The sequence below is a fragment of the Fundulus heteroclitus genome, unplaced genomic scaffold (genome assembly GCF_011125445.2).
Source record: "Fundulus heteroclitus isolate FHET01 unplaced genomic scaffold, MU-UCD_Fhet_4.1 scaffold_68, whole genome shotgun sequence".
Taxonomy (NCBI): domain Eukaryota; kingdom Metazoa; phylum Chordata; class Actinopteri; order Cyprinodontiformes; family Fundulidae; genus Fundulus; species Fundulus heteroclitus.
Window position 1 is genome coordinate 87,947 of NW_023397121.1, and position 17,686 is coordinate 105,632.

The 17,686-nt window shown below is 43.8% G+C and overlaps 1 protein-coding gene across 1 annotated transcript; it reads left to right on the plus strand.

Annotated features, from left to right (window-relative positions):
- Positions 1-16,167: 16,167 nt before the first annotated feature.
- On the plus strand, positions 16,168-17,377 carry LOC118561613 (trace amine-associated receptor 4-like). Its single transcript, XM_036133848.1, has 2 exons — positions 16,168-16,462; positions 16,570-17,377. Exons 1-2 carry the CDS (start codon positions 16,245-16,247, stop codon positions 17,375-17,377), a joined length of 1,026 nt encoding a protein of 341 aa, XP_035989741.1. The 5' UTR covers positions 16,168-16,244.
- Positions 17,378-17,686: the final 309 nt, after the last annotated feature.

The window sequence follows — 17,686 nt, forward strand, 5'->3', positions numbered from 1 at the left end:
TTTGTGGGAATTCATTTTATTTCTGAACAACTGCGGATTTCTTAGTCAATCCAAAATGTTAACATCAGACCTGAATAGTTAAGAAACTAAACAGGAGCTTTAGGCTTCCTTGGAAGAATATCTGTGTGTATTGATGTGTAGAATTATTAAGCACCCGAAGGAAAAGTGTTTTTTTTCCATCTTATTTATTTATTTCCATCTGTTGAAGAGAGAATAACGATCAATGAATTCCTGGGCATTCCAGGTAGGGACCAGTTTTGGATTAGGACAGCACTGGAGGGCAATGGATTACTGCTACCTGCATTTCTGACACTTGTCAAATCTTTTGCCGATTAATTTGGATCTTTTTTTAAATCCAGTGGGGGGTCAGGTAACACAGCTAGAAGTTGGAAAATTAACATCAAAGGGATTCTATGAGTTCACACTTGCCTAATAATTACGCAATAACTGAAAACTTAAAACTTTTTAATACACCTGATATTGTTTCTTGTTACTCCACACCACAACATTAGATTTCAATGCACTTTATTGGAATTTCATTTAATGATAAGAAATGCAACATAGTTGAACATGAAGGTCAAATAACAGCACACATAGGGAAAAAAAGTTGTGGAAATTTTTAAGGCAGGTTCAGGTTCTAAAATAATTTCCCAAAATTTTAACATCTTACAAATTTCTGTTCAATCCATCATGGGAACATGCTAGAAAAGAGGGAAGTTGACTACAACCTATCATGCTGTTGTCACTTTTTAGAAAGCATAACAACAAAGTCCACATGTGAAGCAATTTTAGAAAGAGGCTGCTGAATATTGTAACATAGACTTAACAATTTGGTATGATTTGTGGTGATGGATTTTGCTTTCGTCAACCTGTGATTCGTTAGCTGCCATGGACACAGCAGTGTTTGGCCCTGTTGGTGATAAAAGGTTAATGAAAGGCTGTTGGAGCTTCTTTGAAGATGTGCTCTCTTGTTGCAGTCGTTTTCTGTGTTGTTTAGAACGACGTGGGCTGATCAATCAGCCACATTCCTATGTGTCATCAGTTCAAACAATGATGGAATGATAATATCTGTTGAAATTCTAGCTAAGCCTGAGGATGTGACAGATATATGTCAACAGGTATAAGGCCACAAAGAACTGACAGACAAAAACATCAGGTGGATGTAGACAGAGAATGTGAAACTTTGGATGTGTAAAGTCATGATGAAAAGCTGTCATATCTGAAGTATCACTCAACATGTCATTGGCTGGAAATATGGAAAACGTGGAGTGGATTTTCACCTTCTCCACACTTTTCCTAAATGTAAGACCATGTCCGATATAATAATAAAAATATAATTTTTTTAATACCCAGTCACTCACAAATAAAACCAATTTTACACCTGAACATATTCTGGACAATCACTGAAACCTGGCACAAACCAGAGCCATGTCTAGCACTAAACAAAGCCTGCCCCCTAGGATACACACACATAAAGATGGCCAGGTCCACTGGCTGTAGTGGAAGTCTTGCTGTCATTTATTGCAAAGACCTAACTGTAACCCCCTCCCACTGCTAGTGCTGACCAAATTTTAGTGTCTTATATTCAAATGCAGATCAGAAAAAAGAAGCACCACCCTCCAAAACCACACTGTAGGCTTATCACTGAGATACACGATGTACTAACCTCACTCTATGCCACATCCCATAATACACTCATTCTGGGATATCTTGATATGCATCGTCCTCCTAGCCTCGTGAGACCATACTGATCTCGCGAGCTTTCAAGGTTTCACTCGCAGATCAGTCTGGCTACTCTCCGTTAAAGAAAATTTGGAGCCGTTCACCAAACGAACGTCCAATCAGCGTTGGCTTTGAGGCGGGTTGAGGTGTGACGCAACGAGGAGCGCGACAGTTTAGTCTAAACAACATGGCGGCTTCAGCCGGTGAAACTAGCGTTAGCGCGGCTATCGAGCAAGTTTTATCGGAATTACAGAGTATTTCTTTGCTGAGCTAACGAGCCTTTACCTGCAGCAGCAAGAGTAGCTTGGCTTGTGGTTGTGTTTTCGTCGTCGCTCGTAACAGAGCGACGACGAATCTGATTGGTTAATTTGGCCCGTCTATCACCAACATAGGCCAATCAGCTAACCAGTATTTTCACCCCTTCCCAAAATTACTTTAACGGAAGGTTTCCAGATGGATATGCGGAGCAAATCTATCTGGCGGAGTCAGGTAATCGTCCTCCTGCAGAGTTCCTCAAACTTCTTGACTGCTTGCATCTTACAGTACTCACACACACACAAAAGGCCACACCCTGGATTTGGTCATAACAGACACTGTCCCCATTACCAGCATGAAAGCCTATGTATGATGTAGGCGTGTCTAACCATAAAGTAATCTCTATGGAACTGCCCTTAGCAGGCCAATTTATTAAAACTAAACGCCAAATCCACTTCAGAAGCTTGAAGGCATTAAACACCATCTTTAATCAGGACACACGGGACTTCTCACCAGTCATATGGTTCACATCAGTTAATAGATCTGTTGACCACTATAGTTCCAGCCTTTGCAATATCCTTGAGTCCCATGCACCAATCAAAACAAGAACTGTTACATTCTCTTGGTCAGATTCATGGTACACGACAGAACTCTGCAAAATACAACCAGCTGGCCATGCCCTAGAGTGGTCTTACACCTCCAGTGGTCTACAGGTACACAAACAGGCCTCCCTTAGCAGTATCCCCATTTTTGATCATAATTTTACCCTGTCATCCTCTGTCACAAACTTTGGACAGACTGAACTCGCACCTCACATTTGACATTCATCTCTGCAAGTTCTCCTTCCTCCACCTCAAAAACATTGCCAAACTCTGCCCCTCCCTCCCCCAACCAGATGCAGAGAAGTTAGTCCATGCCTTTGTTTCCTCCAGGTTGGACAACTGCAATGCACTCCTCGTCCGGAGGAGTGCATTGCAGTGTGTCTCTGGACAAAGTCGAAAGACACACTGTTTTCCTCCAGGAATTTAGGGTGTATCTCACAAAATGAGTCAATCAGGACCGGACGGTTTCCGTCGTTGCCTACCTGTCGAAAAAAATTGATCAATAGTATTGAGAGACTAGCTTACCAGATCCATGTTTTTCAGAGTTTGGTTGATTTGAAGAAAGTGCTCAGAAAGACAAGACATAGCAGCAGAAGCAGGAGAGAGAGGGGGGGGGGGTGAAAGCTGGAGAGGAGAGACACGACCGACCTCGAAGAGAGACAGAACAGAACCAAAACTCCAGCACATTCAGAACTGTGTTGCCCGGGTCCCGACAAAGAGGTGCAAGTATGACCATATCACTCTGTGCTCAAATCCCTCCACTGGTTGCCCATTCAATACAGAATTCAATATAAGCTCTGTCTCCTCACTTTCTGGTGCATACATGGAACAGTCCCTGCCTACCACAAGCAGTTACTCATCCCACACACTGCTTCTTGGAACCGTCGCTGCATCACCTCCTCATACTGCCTCCACCAAGCCAAGACCAAACTCTCCTCTAGGGGAGACAGGGCCTTCTAGGCAGCTTCCCCATTGGCTCTGGAATGCCCTCCCAGAGACCCTAAGAGCCCCACAAAGTGTGGCGGCCTTTAAAAAAAAGACTTGTTAAAAAAGCCATTTAGACACTTTATTATGATTTTATTTGTGATATCATTAATGGTGTTTGTAAAATGCTGTTTTTAATTTCTCTACTATTCCGGGGGGTTGTTTTTAGCCCTCTACTCTGTAGCACTTTGAGATTTCCTTGAAATTTGAAGTACATAAATAAAATTGATTGTTATTAATTATTATTATTATTATTATTATTATTATTATTATTATTATTATTAGTGGGATAACCAATATAAGCTGTTGAGTGTCAATTTCTGATAATACTCATTTTGCATTGTTTTAATCACCCATTGAAACATCTCTCTCTAATTACCTGCCAGCAGTGACCTTAACTGAATTAACAAAATTTTAAACCTAAATTCACCAAGGGTACGAATAATCTTGGACTTAACTGCAAATCCTTATCTCTGCTATGTGTGTGGGCCACATAACACTGCTCTGAAAAGTGGCAATGTTTTATTTATATATATATATATATATATATATATATATATATATATGTGTGTTTAAACTGCTCTCTCTCTCACCGCTCATACTCCACAGCAGGGTGGTTGGCTCTCCGTTTGCTTGGGTCATGGTAGATTCTGGTCTTGTAGATTCTGGTATGGCCTCCATTGCTCCGGGGCTCAATCAGACCTGGCTGCAGAAACAAATTACAGGGGGGGGGGGGCATTCCATTTTTTTAGGGGGGCACACTTTTTCAAAAAACATTTTATATGCTTCAGGCTGAACAGTGGCTCTGTGAGTACTCCTATGGTGCTGTTGTTGTTGTTGTTGTTTATTTTGGAACATGATATCATTTAACAATGTTTACATTTAATACTTCATAAACATACATCATGTTTCAAAAAGGAGTAGGATGAAGCATAAGCTTATTAAGCCCTACCCCTCAGTTACATGTGTCATGGAGGTAAAGGACAAATATTTACAGTAAAACAAACAAACAGTATACCAACTTTTTATATATATTACTCTTTTTTGTATTCATCAAAAATACTTTTCTTATATTCTTTTTTGAATTGCTGGATGCTTTTACATTGTTTAATGTTTTCAGGCAAGCTGTTCCAGAGCTTCACTCCGCTACTTGATAAACTAAAACTTCTTTTTGTTGTTCGAACATACTTAGTTTTAAAATTTATTTTTCCTCTTAAATTATACCTTCCATCTCTATCAGAAAACACTTGTATGTGCGCAGGAAGTAGGTTATTTCTTGCTTTATAAAGGATTTGAGCAGTTCTAAAATTGATCAGATCTACAAATTTGAGAACTCTTAAATCAAGGAAGAAACAGTGGGTGTGATCTCTAAAATGTTTGTTATTCGTTACTCGTATTGCTTTATTTTGCATAATAATCAATGGTTGAATGTTTGTTTTGTAAGTGTGGTGCTGAGAAAGAAACTCAATAAAATCCCAAATTCTAAAAAAAAAAAAAACTAACAAGCAATAGTGTAGTCAATGTTTCCAAATTAGGCAGGTTTCATCCCAGTTATGCATCTTTTGAACACATTGAGCTGGAAGAAAACCAGATTATGGGCAGGTTGTAAACATTTGGGAAGATTTTCACATTTGTTGGGCTTTTAGAAAGAATTACCAACAAAATATATATCAAAATAGTTGTCTATGTCTGGAAAAAAACTAAAACCATTTTAATAAAATGCCATCTCATTAAACTCATTTTACTGGTCATTTTATTTTTGAAATGAGTCGAATCGGACATCATCAATGAATACTAGTTATGATGAATAATATTGATTGTTAAAATAAAACAAGAAAACAATAATAGTTATTCAAGTGCCACTATGAAATTGTATTGGTCAGTGTAAATCCCCCGGGAGGTGTTGAGTTCTACTGATCAATTTAAAAATATGTCATGGCTGTAATGATCAGAGGCAGGGGACCCAGAATTCAGCCAGACCAGCAGAGGTTTCTTTAAAAAGGATTTTAATAACAGAAATCAAAAACAGAGACAAAATCCAAAAAAAACCTGTTGTAACAAAAATGGCAGAAAAACAAACTGTCCAGTTGTGCAGGCAGGGCAGGAACAGACAGAACAGGATGGCTCAGGTTACTGGAGACAAAGGGGGTCAAAAATCCAAAAGCAAATCAAAAACAGAATCTTGCAGAAGGATACTCACCCATACTCAACAAGACAACCTGGCACTGATGTCTGGTCTCAACAGTTTATATGGAGGAGGACGCAGGTGAAACCGGTCAGAGATGATTGCAGCAGGGGTGAAGTAAGGCAGGTGTGCAGAGTGGGTAATTAGACCAGACATCAGTGCAGAGGATCAAAACAAGAAATAAACCAGAAATCAAAGCTAAAAAGCTGACAGGACAAGTGGACAGAAACTACAAAATTACTGAGAAACAAAATCACTCTAAAGTAAAAACCTAAAAACAGAAAATAAAGCTAAGACTAAGACAGATGACAAAACAGGATAAACTAACAGTAAATTAAAACCCAGACAGGACACAAACTCAAGCAGAGAACCTAAAGCAGGAGAGGAAAATGACTCAAAAATAAAACCAGAACAGAAACCAGAATATTACAATGGCTGTGAAAGAGAAATGTTTGATTGAGCTCTGTAAGATAAATTAAGTTTATATTAAGTTAAGATTTAATACTCATGTTGGGAAGCTATTGATCTTTTTTTTTTCAGTTGATATATCATGATTGTTAAAGTGATCTTGTGTGTTATTTGGCTGCCTGATTGTACATTTTGTGCAGTTTTTTTCTTTGCTTCAGCTCAGTTGTGTGCTAATGGCATATTCTTATGTGTTTAATATTTCTGTGCTTTTAACATGGGAGAGTTTGAGATTTGGGCTTGTTTTATTCTTTGAAGTTGGCAGGTTTTATGCTGGTTTGTAACGGTGAGATACAACAGCCTGTAGTGCTGTGTCTGGACTCAAAAGTCCAGCATAAGCTACACGCTGATAAACATGAGCGCTGGTGTCAGGCTGAACACTGACTGAAGTAAAGATTCATACTAGCAGAGGTTCTGTATTTACAGCAGCTAGGAGAACAAAAATCAGAACAAAGCAAGACCACTCCCGGCGGCCTCTTCGCGGGGCCTGGCCCCCCGGGGGGCGGCCGGGGCCCCCGTTGCGGGGGCAGGGCGCCCCTGGGGCCTCTGGCCCTCAGGGCCCATGGCCGGGACCACTTCAGCGGGGCTGGCTGCCGGCGGAGCCCACGGGCTCGTCCCCGCGGCTCTTGAGGGCGTCGGCATTGCGGTGGCTGGGGGATTTCCTCGGGGTTGTCTCTGCTCCTTCCTTGGGGGGGGGGGGGGGGGGGGGTTGCAGATATCCTGTGTCGGCCCCTCCTGGGCGACCTGCTTTAAGGACCCCTTTGGGAGTCCGGGGTTACGGGTCCCCTGACGCCTGCCTCTGTGCTCGGGGAAGGTGGGTCTTTGGTTCTCCACAATCACTATCAAGCCATTTCCTTCTGGATAATTTTCACCTAACTAGTGCACTCTCACATCTCCCACAGGTGCTGGGTCCCAGTTATTAAGTGTTCACTTATATACAGAAAGCCTATAATTTATTTTTTATTTTTTACTTTCTTTTCTCAGGTATCACATTACACATGTCAGCTTAAATAATAATATATATGATTTAGCAATGGCATCTAGGTGTTATTCGAGTGTATCTGTTGCTTTATGTCTGTTGGTTGTGCTGTTCTTTTTGTGTCTCTTTCCAGGTGACGGAGCAGACGGAGAAGGTTTTATCGTTCTCTCCCTTTATCTCCTCTTTATTTCACCTCTACTCTTTTTTTCCTTTTCTTTCTCTTTCACTTTTTGTTCTTCCTTTACTCTCCCATTGTCATGTCCATATAATTTGAAATTCTCCTTGCAGGAATCACAATAAAGCTACTTACAAGCATAAATCAAGTGGAGCACTATGGCGAAAGCTGTTCGCTCCACTTGTAAAAGCAAAATCTGTCGAGCTTTATCTGGCATTGAGACATCAATTCCTATTGCCATATTGCTAGACAGGACACTGGAAAAAAAAAAGAACAAAGCAACAGTTCCTTCTGCCTGCAAGGAACCCTAGTTTCTTCAGGTTGGCAGTTTTCCTGCTTGGTTCTGCTCCTGGTGCTCCTAGCTGTCTAGCTAACCCTCCTAGCTATCCTAGCTAACCCTCCTAGCTGTCCTAGCTAACCCTCCTAGCTGTCCTAGCTAACCCTCCTAGCTGTCTAGCTAACCCTCCTAGCTGTCCTAGCTAACCCTCCTAGCTGTCTAGCTAACCCTCCTAGCTGTCCTTGCTAACCCTCCTAGCTGTCTAGCTAACCCTCCTAGCTGTCCTAGCTAACCCTCCTAGCTGTCTAGCTAACCCTCCTAGCTGTCTAGCTAACCCTCCTAGCTGTCCTAGCTAACCCTCCTAGCTGTCTAGCTAACCCTCCTAGCTGTCCTAGCTAACCCTCCTAGCTGTCTAGCTAACCCTCCTAGCTGTCCTAGCTAACCCTCCTAGCTGTCTAGCTAACCCTCCTAGCTGTCCTTGCTAACCCTCCTAGCTGTCTAGCTAACCCTCCTAGCTGTCCTAGCTAACCCTCCTAGCTGTCTAGCTAACCCTCCTAGCTGTCTAGCTAACCCTCCTAGCTGTCCTAGCTAACCCTCCTAGCTGTCTAGCTAACCCTCCTAGCTGTCCTAGCTAACCCTCCTAGCTGTCTAGCTAACCCTCCTAGCTGTCTAGCTAACCCTCCTAGCTAACCCTCCTAGCGTGAATGTTTACTCCAGTTTTGACTTCCATGCTGACGTTTTAAACAGAAATTAATAGCGCTGCTTCCAGTATGCTCTCGCTTGCTTCTTCTTGTAATTATTTGGTAATCAGACCGAATCTCCATCACGCCCTACTGACACGGACGGTGACCACAGCTGCACCGCGGCGTCTCTGAAGGATAAGTCTGACCCACCGACCCGCCCCTCTCCAGCTATGATTGGCTAGCATGTTGCCTTCAGTCATTGATTTGATTGGTTGAATTGTATGATTGACAAATCAAAGATAGTACTAATAGAACGATGGCCACTCCGAGGTTAAAAAAAAGACAGCTTCCAGTCCAGGGCGGGCACGGCTGGCTCACAGGGCGGGCACGGCCCCCCATTGCCCGCCCATGCTGCCGGGTCTGGGTTCAATGCCTGCTCCTGTGCTGCCATGACCGTTCAATTTCACCAAAAAGTTGCAAAACCCCACACCCTTATATTTACGATTTGTTTCAGCACCTTTTGATATGGTTTGAGGTTTCAGACTTCTTGGGTAGGATACTAACACCAATAAGTCTTGACTTAGCTCTACATATCTATCAGACTGTGCGGTCATGAAGTCATTCTATTGTTGATTTGGATGTAAACTCCGACTTCCCTCAACAACTAATTTTTTGCTTTCTAGCAGAAGCAAATATTCTGGCATCAAATCTAATTGTTACCACCGGATTAGAAAAGAAACTGCTAAGTTCAGGCCGTCATTAACTTTCCGACTCATTAAACTCATGACAGGTTTCATCATGTTTTTCTTTCCATAGTTTACATCCTGAGCTGATGTGTGGCACTGGCATCATGTGTTTACTGTGGCACACTATATCAGTTTACTGACACCTCTGATTGGAAAGATTCCACTGAGACAGTAGTTTGCAGACATCTGGCTCCAACACAAGAAGGTGTAAATTCTGGACGAAAGAAATCATCAGAGAGCCATTAACCACATGTATGTTTGTTTTGTTTCGTAGCTAATGAAACTGTTCCCCTGAGCCCAGGCTATGGTCCTGAACTTGGAATGTGTGTGTGTGTGTTAATGTGCAAAAAGAAAACAATGCATGTTGTTAAGACTTTGTTGTCATAACCCTCACACACTCGAAAAAATGTTCAGCATTAAATGTAATCCTCTTTTTAAGTTTAACTTATCTGTTTTCCTTTTTTTCCATTGTTTTCTTATTTCTACCAAATAAGAATCTTACTCTGCCTTCATGTGTTTGTGTCAGAAGTGGCCCCATTGTTTTAGAATAAAACTGTGAACGAACCTGTCCACCCTCCATTGCCATCAAAGCTAGCAACAGTACGGCCTGGACCCAGATAACCTCAGACAGTGAGCCAATCCAGATAATTCGTAAGTTCATTCATTCTGAGACCAAACAATCTGCTCACCTCCGTTTAATCTCTCCAGTCACTTCCTGTCTTCCCCAGCCCTGGTGCAGTTACCTCTGAATTCAATAAACTGTTTAACTTTTTCCAGAGTTTATCTAGCATGTGGGTCAGCAGCTTAAAAACATGACACAAACTCACTGAAAAGACATTTGTACCACACTCCATACCAACAAGTATGCTAATGCACACCTTAAAGTTTTTTGACAACTGCCAAAAACCTTCAGAAGATTAGGAGGGGGAAGAACTAGGCTGCGTCCTCAGAAGGTCTAACTGCTAAGGACTTGCCAAAGCAAAAGTCAGCATTCGTCATGATTGGTGTTTTCCAAAACCTGTATGCTTCCTATCATAGTTCCTTTAGCATTAGCTCTCAATGTCCCTCACTAGTGCAAAGAAGTCATTAGGAATGCCACAATCCCTTTTGTGACACATCAATTGACACAAGGTCAATTGTATTACTAGCACTAGTTACTGTGACTTTATTACTTCACATGTACTATATGTGACATGTGAAAATACCTTCATATGTTTTGGTTTGTATGATGAAGAGCTTCAGCCATTTCTATTTGTTTAACATGCAATTTTTCTTTTCTTCTAGTTTCAGAAGGCTTGGATTTGACTAGCATAATCCCTTCTTTCTGACGTATAATTATGGAGGAGTTCAAGGTTGTCCAAAATCAGCACAGCAGTCCGTAGCTCCATTCCTGCCTATGAGAGTTCTCACTGTTGACCACATGAAATGTCAAGGAATAGGACCTAGGGACTATAGTTAGAACATTTTGAACAGAGCCCTTGAAGTAGAAGAAGGTGCTTAATACAACGGCTGGCCATTGTCTTTGCTTCATTTCCCCAGCAGCTCCTCATGGACACAGGCATCTCCAACAACCAATGATTCTATACCATACAAAAAATGTAATAGTAAATTGAAAACCTGATTGTTTATTTTGGTAAACAGATGCCAAATAAAAGTGAAAGAAAAAATGCTGCATTTTTCCTCTGTGCTTCAAGAGAAGTAGTCATACAAAATGGCAATGTTGTAATTCCAAATTATGACAAATAGTGAGATGTTGGCAAACAATTTGGTGAAAAGATTAATTAAAAGATAATGTACCATTATTTTTAAAAGGTGTACCTTGCAGCTATATTTTATCTTATAAAATCAGAAGCTTCTGTAGAGTGCAGTGGCCAACGTTTCATTATATTGAAAAGGAACCTGAAATTCACTACCCAATGGGCTTACAAAGGTTTCTCAGTTGTTTCCACAGAAAAACTAGTACTTGAGGCACAATGACCACAACATGTAACTCAGGCACTAACCCCTTGAACCAGTTCTGCTGAATTACAAACACAATTCCTGCTCTCCTTTCTGGTTGTAATTCTAAAACACACTTTTACCAAAACTCTACACACCATTCTCATGCATTTACCACAGTTTTCACGAGGAAAATGTCCTGTTTTCACAAGGAAGACACTGTCATTCCAAGTTCTAAAAGAAAATGTCCAACTGTGCACATGACTCATCACATGGACCAACACCTGTCACAAAGTTTTATTTTTTTAATTTATTTATGATTTTTATTTCATTCATGTGTTCAAACAAAAAATTAAACATAGAAACAAACATTCTAAAGGTCTAATTTAAGGGAAGCAGAAAGAATATTACGTTATCTGCCTTCTTTACCTAAAGCAATATTTATAAAGAACTTAGATTACAAAATCATCAACAACACAAGAAGCATCAAAATGTACAAAAACTAAAGATAATGAAATGAAATATCTGTCCTCCAAAACTGAAATATACATTTTAGGTTGATTGTCTGTATATTCATAAAACAAAAATTCAACATGATTATTAGTAAGATGAAATTTGATCAACTGTGATTGATCATGTGGTAAATCATGATCTTAGAGAGGCTGGACAAAGAGTCCAACCTGTTCTCAATAGAAACACGGCTGCATCCAGGGGAACAGTACATACAGATATATCTGTAGTGATATACAGTATTTCATGTAATGTTTTCCACCTTTCATGTATTCTTTATAGAGTTGAAAGGCTACTGATTGGGGGTGGTAGACTGAGAATGCTGAGCAGGAGGCGGCCATTGTGAACATGGTTCTGGCTAATAACGCCATTAGGCTGCGTGAAATCCAGGCTGCAGTGATTGCAGATCAGGGGGTATTTAGAAATGTAAATACTGTGAGTGAGACCAATATTAACCGTATCCTCAGAAGAAACCAGAGGAACTCTGATGCTGTGATTGTGTCATTGTTGTCGTGCACCCCCTCATGCTCTGTTGAATGCTTCAAGTGTAACCTAGCTTAAAGGGCCATCAACCTAGCTTAATAGGTTGATGGCAGGGCTACTCAGTGTGATTTGAGAGATAATATACACACTCCACATACAAAGACCAAGCAGAAATTTTAACCCAGAACATTTCTCTGTGTGAATGTTACCAACTGCACTCGTGGTTTTCCACTATCTAAAAATTAGCACATGGAAAGAAATGTGTTTGTCTTGCCATCAGCGCTACCAATGATAATATGATATGGAGCTTGTTAGTTAAGTCTGTATTTTCTGAAGTTGCAGAAATAGACTTCAAAAGGTGAAATCAAAGATGTGTGTAATAGATTTTTGGAAAACTGTCCTATTACCACCTGCTGGACCAGTCACTTACATTATCATCCTGGAAAACCTTCCAAAAAGATTACTATATAGACTTGGAAGATTTGCTGTCTCATAATGAACAATTTCTCTAACTAATCCCTAGATGTTTTTATTTTATGTTGTAGGGATGGATTTTTTTTTTCCCCTCCCTGGGCTGCCACCTTACCGTAGTGGAGGGGTTTGAGTGTCCCAATGATCCTAGGAGCTATGCTGTCAGGGGCTTTAAGCCCCTAGTAGGGTCACCCAAGGCAGACAGGTCCTCTGTGAGGGACCAGACAAAGCGCAGCCCAAAATGCCCCTTATTAGTAAGATTATTGGACCTCGTGTTCCCTCGCCTGGACGCGGGTCACCGGGGCCCCACTCTGGAGCCAGGCCTGGAGGTGGGGCACATTGGCGAGCGTCTGGTGGCCGGGCTTTTGCCCATGGAGCCTGGCCGGGCTCAGCCCGAAGAGGCAACATGGGTCCCCCTTCCAATGGGCTCACCACCTGTCGGAGGGGCCAAAGGGGTCGGGTGCATTGTGCAACGGGTGGCAGTAGAGGGCGGGGACCTTGGCGTTCCGATCCTCGGCTGCAGAAGCTGGCTCTTGGGATGTGGAATGTCACCTCTCTGGTGGGGAAGGAGCCTGAGCTTGTGCGCGAGGTTGAGAGGTTCCGACTAGAGATAGTCGGACTCACCTCGACGCACCGCTCTGGCTCCGGAACCAGTCTCCTTGAGAGGGGCTGGACATTCTTCCACTCTGGAGTTGCCCATGGTGAGAGGCGCCGAGCTGGGGTTGGCATACTGGTTGCCCCCCATCTCGGTGCCTGCACGTTGGGGTTTTCCCCGGTGAACAAGAGGGTGGCCTCCCTCCGCAGTTGTGTGGGGGGACGGGTTCTGACTGTTGTTTGCGCTTATGCGCCAAGCAGCAGTTCAGATTACCCACCCTTTTTGGAGTCCTTGGAAGGGGTACTGGAGAGTGCTCCTCCTGGGGACTCCCTCGTTTTGCTGGGGGACTTCAATGCTCACGTGGGCAATGACAGTGGGACCTGGAGGGGCGTGGTTGGGAGGAATGGCCCACCTGATCTGAACTCGAGTGGTGTTTTGTTGTTGGACTTCTGTGCTCGTCATGGATTGTCCATCACAAACACCATGTTCAAGCATAAGGGTGTCCATATGTGCTCTTGGCACCAGGACACCCTAGGTCGCAGTTCAATGATCGACTTTGTTGTCGTTTCATCTGATCTGCGGCCGCATGTCTTGGACACTCGGGTGAAGAGAGGGGCGGAGCTCTCCACTGACCACTACCTGGTGGTGAGTTGGCTCCGATGGCGGGGGAGGAAGCCGGTCCGACCGGGCAGGCCCAAACGCACTGTGAGGGTTTGCTGGGAACGCCTGGCAGAGTCCCCCATGAGGCAGAGCTCTAACTCCCACCTCCGAGAGAACTTTGAACACGTCCCGAGGGAGGCGGGGGACATTGAGTCTGAATGGACCGTGTTCCGCGTCTCTATTGTTGAGGCGGCTAGTTGGAGCTGTGGCCGCAAGGTTGTCGGTGCATGTCGCGGCGGCAACCCTCGAACCCGCTGGTGGACACCAGCGGTGAGGGAAGCTGTCGAGCTGAAGAAGGAGTCCTATCGGGCTTTTTTGGCCTGTGGGACTCCGGAAGCAGCTGATGTGTACCAGCAGTCGAAGCGGCAGGCGGCTCGGCTGGTCGCCGAGGCAAAAACTCGGGCGTGGGAAGAGTTCGGAGAGGCCATGGAGAAAGACTTCCGTACGTCTATGAAGCGATTCTGGTCCACTATCCGGTGTCTCAGGAGGGGGAAGCAGTGCAGTACCAACACTGTTTACAGTGGGGGTGGTGTGCTGCTGACCTCGACTCGGGACGTCGTGCGTCGGTGGGCGGAATACTTCGAAGACCTCCTTAATCCCACCAACACGTCTTCCATTGAGGAAGCAGAGCCTGAGGACTCTGGGTCGGGTTCTCCCATCTCTGGTGCTGAGGTTGCCGAGGTTGTTAAAAAGCTCCTCGGTGGCAAGGCCCCAGGGGGTGGATGAGATTCGCCCTGAGTACCTTAAGGCTCTGGATGTTGTGGGGCTGTGTTGGTTAACGGCTCTGCAACATTGCGTGGACATCGGGGGCAGTTCCTCTGGATTGGCAGACTGGGGTGGTGGTCCCCCTATTTAAAAAGGGGGACCGGAGGGTGTGTTCCAACTACAGAGGAATCACACTCTTAAGCCTCCCTGGTAAGGTCTATTCAGGGGTTCTGGAAAGGAGGGTCCGTCGGATAGTCGAATCTCGGATTCAGGAAGAGCAGTGTGGTTTTCGTCCTGGCCGTGGAACACTGGACCAGCTCTATACCCTCAGCAGGATTCTTGAGGGGGCATGGGAGTTTGCCCAACCAGTCTACATGTGCTTTGTGGATCTGGAGAAGGCCTTCGACCGTGTCCCCCAGGAGATCCTATGGGGGGTACTCCGGGAGTATGGAGTACCGGACCCTTTAATAAGGGCTGTCAGGTCTCTGTATGACCGGTGTTAGAGTCTGGTCCGCATTGCCGGCAGTAAGTCGGACTCGTTTCCGGTGAGAGTTGGACTCCGCCAAGGCTGCCCTTTGTCACCGATTCTGTTCATAACTTTTATGGACAGAATTTCTAGGCGCAGCCAAGGTGTTGAGGGGATCCGTTTTGGTGGCCTTAGGATTGCGTCTCTGCTATTGGCGGATGACGTGGTCCTATTGGCTTCATCAGGGCGTGATCTACAGCTCTCACTGGAGCGGTTCACAGCCGAGTGCGAAGCGGCCGGGATGAAAATCAGTGCCTCCAAATCCGAGACCATGGTCTTGAACCGGAAAATGGTAGAGTGCCTTCTCCGGGTTGGGGAGGATGTCCTGCCCCTAGTGGAGGAGTTCAAGTATCTTGGGGTCTTGTTCAGGAATGAGGGGAAGATGGAGCGGGAGATCGACAGGCGGATTGGTGCAGCGTCTGCTGTGAAGCGGGCGCTGTACCGATCCGTTGTGGTGAAGAGAGAGCTGAGCCAAAAGGCGAAGCTCTCGATTTACCGGTCGATCTACGTTCCTACCCTCATCAATGGTCACGAGCTTTGGGTCGTGACTGAAAGAAGAAGATCCCGGATACAAGCGGCTGAAATGAGTTTTCTCCGTAGTGTGTCTGGGCTCTCCCTTAGAGATAGGGTGAGGAGCTCAGTCATCCGGGGAGGACTCAGAGTAGAGCCGCTGCTCCTCCACGTCCAGAGGAGCCAGTTGAGGTGGCTCGGGCATCTGGTCAGGATGCCTCCTGGACGCCTCCCTGGTGAGGTGTTCCGGGCACGTCCCACTGGGAGGAGGCCCAGGGGAAGACCCAGGACACGCTGGAGGGACTATGTCTCTCTGCTGGGAACGCCTTGGGATTCCTCCTGAGGAGCTGGCCCAAGTGGCCGGGGAGAGGGACGTCTGGGCCTCCCTACTGAAGCTGCTACCCCCGCCACCCGACCCCGGATAAGGGGAAGAAGACGGATGGACGGACGGAGGGATGGATTTTTGTGAACTGGCTTTTTCAAGATATTACATGACATTTTACAATCTTACCTTTTGTCACTTATGTAACATATCTCATGACATATTGTCTTTTGGGCATCTAACAGATTATCAAATTGACCATTTGCTTGGGACATGTTGCATATCATTCAAACATTGAAGAGAGAAAGAGAATGGAAAAAGCTAGATAACTTAAGAGTAGAAGCTGGTGATGCTAACATAGAAAAAATGAAGTAACTCAAACATTTCTATGGAGTCAATTAAACTGATGAGGCGTGGAGATAGAAGAGGAGGGTGGAGATAATGTAACAGGATGATGAAAAAACTGCAGGTTTCCACAGTTTACTGTCTTGTTCTGCCAAACATGATGGAGGACTCTGAGCTCTGCTTCCCAGAGTTCTTTAACTCTTCCTGCAGGAGGCTGAATCGTCCTCACTTTGAGGTTATGCTTATGTACGTTGTGCTATCCTTCATCTCTGGCCTCATTGCATTTCTCAACTTGCTGGTCATCATCTCTATCTCACACTTCAGGTAAATACCCCAAATTATTAAATAATTTTACTATGATTCAACTTTTACAATTAATGATAAGTTCTATAACATATATATACATAAAGCATGTTTGTGTTCTTCCACAGGCAGCTTCACACTCCAACCAACCTCCTCCTTCTCTCATTGGCCAGCTCAGACTTTTCTGTGGGCCTCTTATTGGTTTTTCAAATTGTGCTCATAGATGGCTGCTGGTTATTTGGTGATATTATGTGTACCGTGTATGAATATTTATGTTATGTTATCACCTCTGTATCGATAGGAACCATGGTGCTCATATCTGTTGACCGATATGTTGCCATTTGTTACCCTCTGCATTACTCCACCAAAATCACACAAGGCAGAGTAAAAATCTGCATCTTCCTATGCTGGATTTGTTCTTTGATTTTTCAGAGTCTGATTCTGATGGACAACCTAAAACAGCCAGGGAGGTACAACTCTTGTGTTGGCGAGTGTCCCTTTGTCATTAACTACATAGCAGGATTTGCAGATCTTGCGTTTTCTTTTGTTCTTCCAATCACCATCATTGTAGGTTTGTATATCAGATTGTTTATGGTAGCCGTGTCTCAGTCTCGAGCCATGCATTCTCACATTGCAGCCGTCACACTGAGACATCCAGTTAGAGCTAAAACATCCCAGGTCAAGGCAACAAAAACTCTTGGCCTTGTAGTATTAGTGTTTCTGCTGTGCATGTGCCCATATTATTGTGTTGCTCTTACAGGAGAAGATAACCCTGTGAGAGCATTATCTGCCACACTTGTATTATGCTTGTTTTTCTTTAACTCCTGCTTAAACCCCATCATCTATGCCTTTTTTTACCCATGGTTCAGAAAATCCATTAAGCTCATATTTACTCTTCAGATATTCCAGCATGGCTCCTCTGACACCAACATGTAGTAGTTTGGGTGTATATGGCATCTATTTCTGTTAGTAAGCAACTCTAGAGAATATATAAAGCATTGTTTTTTTTTTTCAAACACAGTGGAATTACTTTGTATTGGTCTTTATATTGTCCACATCGTACCATAAAATACTGAAACTGTAGTTTGATAAAAAAAAAATGTTATTTGCTCAGGGCACCATCCTACATATCAAGTGCAATCTAGTCGGAATGAATTTTATTTAAGCTGTAAAATATGTGGTGGTTTAGATTACATCTTCCCTGGGGAATTTTCAGCAGACCTCAATACAGTCAATTCACTGCAG

Bases quoted from the DNA above. Each gene is read 5' to 3' on its own strand.
- LOC118561613 (XM_036133848.1), top strand. From the start codon at position 16,245: ATGATGAAAAAACTGCAGGTTTCCACAGTTTACTGTCTTGTTCTGCCA. The intron at 16,463-16,569 runs GTAAATACCCCA...GTTCTTCCACAG, and splicing joins ATCTCTATCTCACACTTCAG to GCAGCTTCACACTCCAACCA.